This window comes from Carassius auratus, chromosome 24 (assembly GCF_003368295.1).
Source record: "Carassius auratus strain Wakin chromosome 24, ASM336829v1, whole genome shotgun sequence".
In the NCBI taxonomy this organism is placed as follows: domain Eukaryota; kingdom Metazoa; phylum Chordata; class Actinopteri; order Cypriniformes; family Cyprinidae; genus Carassius; species Carassius auratus.
The window spans coordinates 1011890-1024203 of NC_039266.1; the positions used below are offsets into that span (position 1 = coordinate 1011890).

At 35.8% G+C, this 12314-nt stretch overlaps 3 protein-coding genes and 1 pseudogene across 4 annotated transcripts; 1 reads left to right on the plus strand and 3 right to left on the minus strand.

The window, feature by feature from the left end:
* Positions 1–41: 41 nt before the first annotated feature.
* LOC113041942 (acyl-coenzyme A thioesterase 9, mitochondrial-like) lies at positions 42–4942 on the minus strand. Of its 2 annotated transcripts, XM_026200531.1 has the most exons (16): positions 4552–4939; positions 4241–4329; positions 3856–3882; positions 3446–3491; positions 3163–3333; positions 2961–2998; positions 2759–2842; positions 2576–2679; positions 2394–2467; positions 2234–2301; positions 2033–2144; positions 1859–1949; positions 1645–1730; positions 1471–1558; positions 1231–1381; positions 42–1155 (listed from the first exon to the last, which is right to left on the minus strand). In XM_026200531.1, the coding sequence occupies exons 1-16, from the start codon at positions 4563–4565 to the stop codon at positions 1094–1096; spliced, it is 1305 nt and encodes a 434-aa protein (XP_026056316.1). In that variant the 5' UTR covers positions 4566–4939; the 3' UTR covers positions 42–1093. The 2 variants fall into 2 exon arrangements, with proteins under 2 accessions (XP_026056316.1, XP_026056317.1); XM_026200532.1 differs by lacking the exon at positions 3856–3882 and having other exon boundaries at positions 4552–4942.
* A 133-nt stretch (positions 4943–5075) lies between these two features.
* On the plus strand, positions 5076–6814 carry sat1b (spermidine/spermine N1-acetyltransferase 1b). The gene is made up of 6 exons (XM_026200537.1): positions 5076–5360; positions 5672–5723; positions 5799–5882; positions 6073–6174; positions 6252–6292; positions 6498–6814. The coding sequence occupies exons 1-6, from the start codon at positions 5295–5297 to the stop codon at positions 6666–6668; spliced, it is 516 nt and encodes a 171-aa protein (XP_026056322.1). The 5' UTR covers positions 5076–5294; the 3' UTR covers positions 6669–6814.
* LOC113041944 (MICOS complex subunit MIC26-like) lies at positions 6797–10647 on the minus strand. Its single transcript, XM_026200535.1, has 9 exons — positions 10564–10647; positions 9897–10001; positions 9676–9795; positions 9448–9480; positions 9277–9331; positions 8803–8898; positions 8606–8697; positions 8060–8149; positions 6797–7499 (listed from the first exon to the last, which is right to left on the minus strand). Exons 1-9 carry the CDS (start codon positions 10591–10593, stop codon positions 7458–7460), a joined length of 663 nt encoding a protein of 220 aa, XP_026056320.1. The 5' UTR covers positions 10594–10647; the 3' UTR covers positions 6797–7457.
* Positions 10648–11400: 753 nt separating this feature from the next.
* Positions 11401–12094, minus strand: LOC113041787 (arylamine N-acetyltransferase, pineal gland isozyme NAT-3-like; annotated as a pseudogene).
* Positions 12095–12314: the final 220 nt, after the last annotated feature.

The following is a 12314-nucleotide window of genomic DNA, read 5'->3' on the forward strand; positions in this document are numbered from 1 at the left end:
GTAAAATGTTGATGTAGATGAACACACCAGACATAAGTAAATTACCCTTATAGAATTTTATTTTACATGGAGCGGGTCGCCTCACTGTGTCTCACAAGAGTACTCGCCTCTGAAATGTGCGTTATACATAAGGCATGTGTTAGTCCATGTGTATGTAAATAAGCATATTTAAGGTTCTGTGTTAAAAAGAAACAATCAAGAATACAAACATAAAATAATTGTAAAAATAAATCATGCTAAATATAATTTGTGAACCAAAACATTATAAAAAGGCATGCATTCGCTGGTCATTTTTGGATCATTCTGGTAGTGTGCACATGAAAGGCTTCATATTAATCTCCCTGAACTTCCTTCCACTCATATTTTTACATAACTTCCTACAGAGTTCATTTTTAGGACCACACTACCATCTTTTGCAAATGTCCATGGTTGGTTGTTGCATTTAAGATAATAAAAATGCAAAAACGAATGTATATAGACACAAGCCAATTTGTCAGCATTCTAATACATACACAGATTAAACAGCATAACCTGATTTTCATACTGTGCTTTATAGACCAGATGTGTTTGGTAAAGTTTTTGGAGTGTTTTTGTTAGGCAGTGCCCTCATAATTTGATCTCCAGTTTATGACCTCAAGAATAAAAAGACAGAACCTGTTCTTAGAATTTGTGCATATACTGAATATACTTTACCAGGATACAAGTTGTTCATGAATCGCTTTGCCTGCACTCAAATCAGTAACAATACAAAACAGGTTAATTCCACCAATACAACCAAAATAACTTGGTTTATAAATGACACTGTAGTGCAAACAAAACATGGTCTGTTATGTCTCAATGACTAAATAGGTTTAATATTGCCCCAATCAAGCAAAACCATTTAACTAAATGCTCCTCTCCCACTGTAAGTTTAAAATTGTGGAAAAATAATATTTGACATCTATATAAAATGCAGCAAACAATAAAATATTGTGAATATAAAATAGACGAAAATAGTCGAATCCACACATACACACTCTTATGTAACTACAGCAGTGACCATCATTGCAGCTTTGGCAGGAATCTCATTCTAGTATCAGCAGATCCCAGATGCTCAACCTTGGCTCCTCATGGTCTCATCAAAGTGCCTCTTTCCATCCAGGTAAAGCATAGACTCTGCAAATGACACCAATGTTAAGTTACAAGTAATGTATATAATGTAACAATATTTGTAAAAATCTGTATTCTGACCTCCATAGCTCTGTGGTACAATAGCTGGGATATCACTGTCAACACGAAATGTAAAGTGAAACACATTTGTGGTGCTGTGCTGCCGGGTCAATGGGTCAAGCACCTCTGTGTGAACCCTGACCTGGATGTGCACCCCTTCAGTGTAACAAACCTGACAGAACAGTATTATCATCAATCTTATTCTGAAGGACAAAAAAATGGCTACAAATTAGTGCATTTGATATTTAACAAGTTAAAAACCTGTGAGGACAGCAATAGCAAAGAGCCAATTTCTACTGGCTTTCGAAATACGATGTCATCTACAGCCACCAGCGTTGGTCTGCATCCACTGAAAGAATCAAATATAGCCATGTGATGCAATGAAATACTTCTTTACGGGTAATATTCAATAGATAACAAAAGGGAATCTCTTACGCAAATGCACAAGCATTCGCCCAACCAAGTTCATAGGCCTTTCTCATCAAAAATCCACCAAATATCCTGTTGAAGATATTTCTTTCCTGTATAATGCAAAGAACAAAGAAAGTCCAGGCAGCTACATAAAAAAAAAAAAAAAAAAAAAAAAAACGTACAAACTGACATCGTCAGTTTCATCATTTAGGCCTAAGTACAGCAAAAAAGTACTTACTTGTGGATGACAAATCTCAAGCCCTTTCATTTTGGCATCTTCCATCCACACGGAGTTGGGTGGTAAAATACGACTACGAAAGCTGACAGTTCTATTGGGAAAAGGTAAATATTGTTTAAAAAAGGGTGAAAAAAAAAGAAAGATTTATAGCAGTGTTTTGATGATAAATCTGACCGCGTGTCTAGAGTGTTGAGGAACAGGTTGTGAACAAGAGTCCTCTCTTCAGCTGTAGGAGCCACTTTCAGAAGAGACGCTGTGCTCAGCTCCACACGCCTCGTCTTGTTTACTGATCAATATAGAGAGCATCGGTCTTGCTCTAAATGGTTCAAATTGAAGTCGCACTTGTGCTTACAAACAAACAAAAGTGCTACTCACTTTCTCCTTGCTGAAAAATTGCCTCTTCCTCTGGACTCTCTAGTTTTAGTGGATTTATAAAAGCTGCCCTGGATAAACAGTACATAACCCATGCATTAATATACAGACACGATACAGCAATCATAAATATGTTTGATCATACCAACATGTTTAATTTTACCTTTTGTTTTCAGGATCTCGAGCCACCATTACAAAAGTGGCATCTAATACATCAGTGTACGCCCCGTCATGATACTGAGAAAACAGCTCATTTTAGTTCAATGCTACTTTCATGTGCAACATTTAATACATGTTTTATAGACAGACATTATAGATAGACATGTTTATAGGTATTAGGAATACCTGAGACATATGCATTTTAGCTTCTATTGAGGTTTTGCCAACCCATGTCACATGACCTGTGAACTTGATGTCACAGTCAGGGTAGATGATGTTTTTTCTCATGTCTGTGGAACATAAAAAAAAGAATTGAATTAATTAATTTAACAAAAACAAAAAAAAGTGTACTAATTCAAGAAGCAATACCAATCTTGTCCACTAGGGCGGTGACAATAGACAGTGGAGATCTTTTCAGCTCCTTATTCCATGTGTGAGAGTAACAGATGAGCACTAAAGAGACAAGAATGTGAACTTTTAACATCACAGTAAGGAAAAAATTGTATTATAAGAAAAGCTCACTGAGGAACATAAAATGTTTCTTCCTATATTTCTAAGACGTATTTATTACCTGCTAAACTGTCCAAGTCCTCCAAAATCCTTCCAAACCTGTTGAGAAAAGGGTATTTAAGCAAAAGAAATGTACTCCGATCAGAATGAATATTCAACAATGGCTATTTGTGATATTTTATATATTCTAAACGCCACAAATTTAATAATAGACAGGCATCAGGAAATAATGCAGCAGGTGAGAAGTGGTGGTCTTTTAGCACCTGACACTGTTGTGATAGTTGAGGTATTTCTCTCTCAAGGCAGGCTGGGTTCCCAGAGGAAGATGCGCTTCAATTGCACTGTCCTTCATTGTCTTTGCAGGAAGTTCCTCTTGACTCTGTGCGAGATACTGGCTTAGTGATGCACGCTCAGCTAATGCTTGCTGATGATCCCTGTACAACAAAATGGAGAAAACACAACATTTTATGCAACATTATTAGTAGTTACATAAGGACTATTATTCTGCAAAATGCATAACATATAAATGTAAATACATCAACATACTTCCAGTTTGTGGATGCTCCGACTATCTCCCTCAGCCTGTTGCGAACTGGGAAAATAAGGAGCAACAAAACAGAACTTGAAGTTGTGCTCAGATATCACATACTGTATTCACTTAAGAGTAGTGTTGCAAATTAAAGTTTAGCAGCATCTGTATTATCCCATAATATAATATGATGACACAGACAAAACTAGTCAACAGAAACAATGTATTAGAAAGGAACCAAGACTAGTCTGCATGAACAGAATGCTCACAGGGTGAAGGCGTTGGAAGAAGAAAAATACTAGCTGTGAAAGTACAAAGAACTACAAGCACATGTACCATTAGATAACAGCAGGACAGTGTTTATTAAGCCACATGCGGAAGAGACTGTCTGAGATTATCAAAGAGAGTAAATGTTCTTTCTTTTTACCATTGCTCACAAGTAAAAATGTGTTTCCTGTGGGGACATAAAAACGAGTCAGGACTGGGAACACACACTGATGTAATAAGATAAATTATTATAATTCTTACAGTGTGTATATATATATAGTAAATAATTAGGAAATAATTTCATGTGAATTACTAAATTAAAGTCCCTTTAAGGGTATTCTATAGTCTTTGAGATTACTAATTCAATTTCTGTCAGTGATGCACACTGAAATATACAACATACAGGTAAGTATATGTGGGCAGAGTGAATACATGATACAGGTAAAGTGGGACATTATACTGGTCATTCGCTTTAGTAATATATTAAAGAATAAAACATATATTACATTAAGTCCCATTTTACCTGCATGTTTTAAAATAATTACCCTCAGCCATATCTGGTGCTTTCCCTTGTCGGCACATTTGACCTGTGAAAAATCCTCTGCACATTAGGGACGATGCAGACTTCAGGACCCTTTACAGAAAAACATGGAAAGAGAGAGCTGACTTCAAATCATTAATACACAAAACTGCTAATGGTAAAATCCCAAGAGTATTAAACCTTTAACTAAAGAAACTATGTAAAAAAAAAATAGTGCCATTGAGAGACCAGGCTGGTCTGGAATACTTAACGCATGACTCACAAATAATGTGTTTACACTAACCGCGTGACGCAAGACAGCATTTTAAAACTCACCGCGGAGAAAACATCTTCCTTGTTCTTGGCTCACCACTTTATTGTACAACAACAACGATTTCTTGAGACATTCAAGAGCTCACTTCTTGCACAGATGAGAGTTTTCTTAACTGACAGTGATTATCACTTCCTGAAACGTAGGAGCGGCTAGTCTAATTTACCGTACTAACCGTTTTAAAAGCGCATAAAAAAGAAGTCTCTCTCACGAAGCTACTAACCGGCCGACTTGTACCGTAACTGCGACCGTTATGTTTTGAAAATTTTAAATGTTGTCAGCGAGACATAAAGATGCAAAAACTTGACATGAATTTACACGTTTTCTACATTACTCAAGAGGAAATGTTCTTCAAACGAACAAAACGTCAGTTTAAAAATACATACATTCCTTTAGTTTTTTAAAACAGGATTTAATCCCACTTCTATGCACCAGCATAACGGTGCGTCATGACGTGGTTCAAATGGACAACTGCTATTGGTTCTCGATCGAAAAAAAAAAAAACGTTCTAATGGTAACCAAACCCCTCCCCCACCGGCACTTATATGCCCTAGTTGACAAACAAAGGACATTTACTAAAGCCAGGTGAACACAGTCGGGTCAGCTGCTGCATGCGAGTCCCATCCAGGAGAAACCCCAAACTTGACAGCGGAGGGTAATACTCTGGGAAGCGAATGAAGAAACACCTTTTGCTTCACTTCACATATAGAGGACTAGTGAGAAAAGGGAAAAAGAGTAAAAGAAGAAAATGGCCAATTTTATTTTGCGTAAAGCGGAACCCCAAGACGTGCCTGACATATTGCGACTCATAAAGGTAGATTTCACACTTGTTTAATTGCATGTTAAGTACATTATCATTTTGGATAGCAAAATATACGGTCGAAACTTTTTTTTAAAGTTTATAAATATGCATTAAAATACATTTATTAGTGAACTGCTCCATGTTCTTATATTAAAAGTTAATGTCCTATTTATTATGATCTTTATATTTATGTTAAATTGTTTTATGGTAATGATGGAGTATATAAATATGACCCTGCATGAAAACAAGGCCCATCGTCTACAGAACTTGGCGTTCTAACAAGTTCAAGTTCAAACCGCATCTTTTCTTTCCACCTTCTACAGGAACTCGCTAAGTATGAAGATATGGAAGACCAAGTTAAACTAACTGAGAAAGGTGAGATCACATTAATCATCAAATGTTAAGTTTGCTCAGTAGTTGGCCAGGAGTGACTACAAATGCTGTATTTAGATCTGCTCGAAGACGGATTTGGAAACCACCCGTTTTACCACTGTGTGGTCGCAGACGTACCAGCCGAGCATCAGAAAGTCGAAGGTAAATGTCAATGCAAAGATGATCTTTAGTGAACTTCAACCTGTTGAATAGCGCAATAGACTGTTTATAGGTAGACCAATAGAAACAACATGTGATGTTGAACGTTTTTATTATTATTTACTTTTAATATTCTTACTTCCATGCACAAGCATGTAATGCAATTGTGTAAGACACCAGTGTTCACTTACAGGTTATTCTGTGATTGGATTTGCCATGTACTACTTCACCTATGACCCTTGGATTGGCAAATTGCTTTACCTTGAAGATTTTTATGTAATGACTGAGTACAGAGGTAAGGGTGTGTTATTAAGGTGTCTTTTATGAAACTAGATGCTTCCTAAATTCCATTGACCATTACATGCTTCACAGGTTTTGGAATTGGGTCGGAAATCTTGAAAACCCTCAGTGATGTAAGTCATCCTGTTTACATTTGTTGCAAATACAGTTTGCATCACAAAAGACAAAAATGGATACAAAACCATGTTACTGCTGACACAAAATGAAAAATTTGAAAACTCAAAATAGACCACAGAAATGGAAGTCTTTTACGTCATTGTCGATTTTATGCATTACACGTCGAAATGCAACCATAGACTGTTCTGTTTCCACCTGCAGACAGCGGTGAAGAATCGGTGCAGCAGTATGCATTTCATCGTGGCTGAGTCCAACAAGGCATCCATCGACTTTTACAAGCGACGCGGGGCTTCCGACCTCTCGCTGCAGGAGGGCTGGCGACTTTTCAGGATCGATAAGGAGAATCTCCTGAAATTGTCTGCCGAAGAGTGAGCTGGCCCGAAGTTCCAGTGTTCAAAGAGGAACTAGGGATGGCTCACAGCCATTTCTCAGTTTAAGTAATACTTTAATGCTTACACAAAATACTTTTAAATACTCTGTGGGTATTCATCATATTAATATAGAGCAGTTTACTCTGAGATTAAGTTACAGTAGTGCTTGTATTCATTCTTATATTTCAATCATATTCTGTAGTTTGTATGTCAGATTAGCTTATCAATAGTCTTTTATTTGTATCCAATTTAATGCATTAAAAGTCTAAACAAGGAAAAGAAAAAGTGATGTGTAATTATTTTTTTGCATAAGTTAACACCTTCAAGCTTTCCTTCTAATCAAAGTGGTAAAAGGTTAAAAAAGCAGACTCTTATCAATGTGGTTTGTGAAATCATAAGTTTGTGAAGATTATGAAAACTTAATGCAAGTTTGAAATTTGATCTTTGTATAGTGGCACAGGAAGGTTCTAGAGAATGCAACAACACCACCGGTGGAAATACGATAGGAACCATCAGTAAGTAACTGACTTGTTAAAATGTTTGGAAATTTCACAGTGCAAGTTTCACAAAAAGTTTTTTTTCTTTTTTTCCCGGGTTGGTCCAAATGGTTACAGCTGCATTTATGTACAAAAGTAAATTATATAGTGCACAAAAAACACAGTCAAATATGCATGCCAGTAAACATGACCAACAATAATATAGCAAATACCACTAAACTGATCAGTACATTGATAAGAGAACAGAATCCAGGTGCAAAGCGGGAACTCCTCGTAAAACTTACTCCTTTGTCTCAACTTGATTTCTGGCTGTCTGTTTTCTGTGTTTTTTCAACCTGGAAAGAAAAAGGTAGAAGGTTAAAGAGAAGCAAGGGTGTTTATTCTACAAATTCTAGAATGATCTTTAATGTTAAATATATGCAACATCAAAATCATCACACAATCTTAACTTTGAACTACTTGCATTATTGGGCACAACACAACTTTCAACGTTGATCTTAAGAAATTTTCCTTGAACAGCAAATCGACGTATACTGATTTCTGAAGGAAAATGTGCCACTGAAGACTGGAGCTATATGGCTGGTGAAAATTCAGATTTGCCATCACATGAATAAATAATTTCTTTGAATACATTAAAATCTAAAAGTTATTTAAAATTATTTCACAATATTACCATTTTACTGAATTTTCAATGAGGTGAACGCAGCTTTGATGAGCATAAGATTATTTCAAAAACATTGAAAAAAATCGTACCGATCACAAATTTTGAACAGTAGTTTATGTTTTTGTTTCATCATTCGGATGAATCTGCTCAGGACATTAGCACAGTATGAACTCTGTCTTAGAAGAGGAAAAATACTAGTACAACACTGCCAAGTATCGTATTTCTCCTCACTTTTTGCTTGGATGATGTTTTCCCTCTCAGCAGTTCCTCCAAAACAACCCGCCCTTCTGAACCCCAGGAAAATATGTAGTGTTTTGTGGTCTGTTGAAAAAAAAAAACCAGTAAATTCATATTTTCCATAATCAGTGGACTGATGTCTGATATTTGAATTTTGTAAAATCTTTAACAGTAAAACATGCTCATTAGGCTTCATATAATTTTCAGTGCTTTTCCTGTGAGGCAGGGAGTAGTCTATTATTCACTTTATTTAACGGAGTTGATCCATGGAAAAATTCTCAAAATATCCCTCCTCTTTGTAGTTTAGCATTTATGAACAGCCAGACAGGAAAAAAAGAGGAAGGAACACTGACTATCTGAACATACAATTCACAGACTGCATTTCCTCCAGACAAGCGCTGTTAATATCCCAGGAGGACACGAGTACAGTAGTTGACATTACATTATTCAAAACCTCAGTTATTGCTGTCTGTACTGGACGGCCTGCTGAGAAACAACAACAGATGCTGTCCATCTAAACAGAGAGAACTGTAAACTTGCCCTGGCAACAGAGGCCGCATGCTGTGGGTAGAACATGGAAGTGCTCAGAACCATCAGCCCAGTGGGGAACAGCAGCCTCTTGATTCTGCTGCCTGTCAACAGAGAGAACAAGAAACGGTTCTTAAATAACACAAATCTTAGAGGTCAAAGAAATTATGATCAAAATTGAATCAATAATAATGGAGTAAGAATCCTACCTTTTGCTAAATAAAGTCCAAGAATTCCAGAGAATCCTATAACACCCACACTGGGGAAGAACTCAGACGGAGGGTCGTTCAAAAACGCATACATGTCTGAAAAAAAATACAATGCAGAAGTAGATTATGAAAAAAAGAAGAAATTTCTAAGTAAATAAATGAATACAAATATTTATGAAACAGATTAAAATGATCATAAAACAAAAAAAAATCTAAGTAAATTATATTATCAATAATATTAATCTGATTAATATAAACACATTTAAACAAAAGTAAATACTGACTACAAACTATAAACTTCATGAAATTATTAATTAAAATTTATTCCTGACATTATTAATTGGGTCTTTAAACATAAAAAAAAAAAAAATCTATAGCTGCATCCAAATTTATTATCAGAAGTCTTTCTCATGAGTGTGATCATATTTGGGGTTCTGTGGCATCAAATATCGAAATATGTGTTTGTGTCCATACCTTTTACAATATTTTGAGTGGTATCCACACCAGGCTCAACGGTTTTGTAGTAAGACTATGATTGAAAGAGAGAAACATTAAGGTATGGGAGATATTACAGATTAATTCTGTATCACAGTCATAAATTATGAGCATAATTGTAAAGTTGCTAAAATGAAAACCGTAACTTGCCTGTACTTTCTCCATGGCAAACTGTGTCTTATCCTGCAGGGGGACAAGAATCATAAATATGATCATGTATAATGTATACAATTTGGAGAAGATATGCATGTATTACGTACATCCTCTTATTTGTCTGTGTTAAGTTCCCTGTATTAACTAAACTCTGCATCTCTAAAACTCAAGCTTTCTTATTGAATCACTTCATTATGCACTGTCAGTATAATGTCAGTAGCAGACCTGGCACCATGAAACAAAAGGCTCTACTGTCTTCCTCAGAGATGATACAGCCTGCTCAACATGACCGACCTCGGGCTCCTCGTACCTCAGCTGGGACTCTGGAGTGTCATACAGAGAAAGCTGAAGAATACAGGGGTGTTGTAAAACATCATGTCAACATCATGTCAGTGACCTCCTCATTCTACCCCACACCATCCCAAAACACAGTGCACAGGAAGTACCTCATCCGTCATCAGGGTGGTGGTATTTTCTTTGGCCTTGCTTGCTGCAAAAACACTGGCAGACATCAGGCCAAGGGACCCAGGCCCTGCCATGGGCAGCACCACCTCAACAAGACAGGGCAAAGAAAACAAACATAAGACAAGACAAGACATAATAAATAACCTTAGAAACAAAGCAAATTATGTATTCACATATTACGTACAAGTACTGAAAAACTAAAATTAACAAACAATATTACCAGGAAGCAAAAATAAAGCATATGAGTTGTAAGTTACTAGAAAATCAGTTTCACAATGATTCAGGATGAGGCACACTCTCAGAACACGATTTTCTAGAATTCCGGACATAATATAACGTTAATACACGAAGAAAATATTATAGAATCATGCGACAAAATAAAAACTATTTAAGACATTTATACATTTAGTTTACATGTAAAAATACAGAATCACTATAAGGTCAATAAGCTCCAGTTAGCTTAGCTACATCAGTGCTGCCCCTCTGCGCTGAGATGAAACGTTAGCGCGTCCTCAAAATAAACGCTTTACTGAAAAAAATCTAAGCTTTCATTTTATGCATAATTATCTAATTTAGTTACACATACAAATACAACCGTACTCGCAAAGGTTCGAATTCCTGTAATGTAATAAAATATATATACTTTACCTTTGCTATTTTCCCAAGATAATATGACATTTTTTTCTCAGCTACGGCAACTCTGTGAGGACAAACTTCTCCGCGACGTGTAAATAGTTCGAAACGTTTATGTTCATAATAAATTATACATAATTTTTTTTACATTCTTTTAGTTGTTATTCTAAACATTATTATCTATCCGTAGGCTATTAAAATTAGATGTTAATTTTTGTATATTTTTATAACAATGTAATAGTTTTAGTTTTACGATAACAACATTATTCATATGAATAGCTAGTGTTGTGATTCTAAAACTAAAACTATTAAACATCGCTTTGGATCATTAAATTAAAACTGATCTGAAACATTATAGATGAAAAACGTACAAGATAAAAAAAAATATTGCTTTGACAGCTAACTATATAAAAGGAGGCCAAGTATTACATTTACTTTAATTTTCACTGTTACCAAAACTAAAGCTGAAATAAAAAATTAAGGCAAAATATAAAAATGTAAATGACAAAAGAACATAAAATTACTAAAACGAACAAAATAGTATAAAATAAAAATAAAAGCACATTTTAAATATTAGGCTAATAAATACTCATCAACACATTTTTATTTCAAAATGTTACTAATTTATTAGAATAATTTATTAGAGAATACATTTTGTCTGGTGGTTAAAGATAAATGTACTTAAAATCTGTTTTACTAATTGGAAAATGCACTTCAAATAAAAACTTTTAACATCTGAATCTTAATAAACTAATAAAAGGTTACAGATTGGGGTCAACAGACGTTCTTAAAAAGCAAAAAGAGACCCGGCAAATAACCCCTTATTAAGTAACTGGTGATGGTACAATCTCATCATCTTTTAGAGTCAGTGGAGAATGAAGAACAACTCCACGTGTTCTTCATCTGAAAGATCTCTTGTGGATTTTGTAGCTTGTCGTCGATCCACTGAGGACAAACAGTTATAATCAATCTGTGACCCATGATTATGATTCTGTGGGCAGTAAGAGTGAACAGAGAGACTTGCAGAAGAAAATCAAGCTAGAAGAACTCTGATGGTAATCACACATGGCTCTGAAATCATTCACGTGTCTCCAGGGTAAATTTGCACAGTTCGGTCCAACATTCTTCTCCAAGCCCTGATACTTCAGTCTCAGATTTCACTTCCATGAAAATTAAGTTTCCCTGAGGTCTGAGGCGATATACTCCATGACTCTGAACTTGTGGACTGTCTGTCTCAAGAGAGAGAGGCAGCTGGAATTCGAATGCGAACCCTACATCACAGAGCCATCTGTGTACATCCAGCTTCATCATCATGAAGTGGTCGAACGGAGGCCTGTAAGCACCAGTGAACCAATTCCTGACATGAGTGGAGAGAATTGTCACATCAAAGCCATGAGAAAAGCATTATTCTCGAAGCAGAATCCTCCACAGCGCAGGATGATGATTTTTTTTTTTCATATAAAAGTGGAAAATCAAGCCTGACCCTTTCTCCAATGTGTATAGTGAGATTCTCAAAGGTAATTGTCATTAAATGGTTCAGATGCATGTATCACGATGTCTCGAATATTGGAGGAATTTGTCCCACACAGCCGATACATGCCAAATACTTTGAATGTCTATTGTTTTGCAAGACTGCAGGCATGTAGTTAAGCGAAGAAACTTAACCCACAGTTGAACACATCTACCAGGAGCAAACAGCATGATGCACATATGACCTTTAAACAAGTTTTCACTTTGCATAGGCCGTAAACATGTACTTTCTCAGA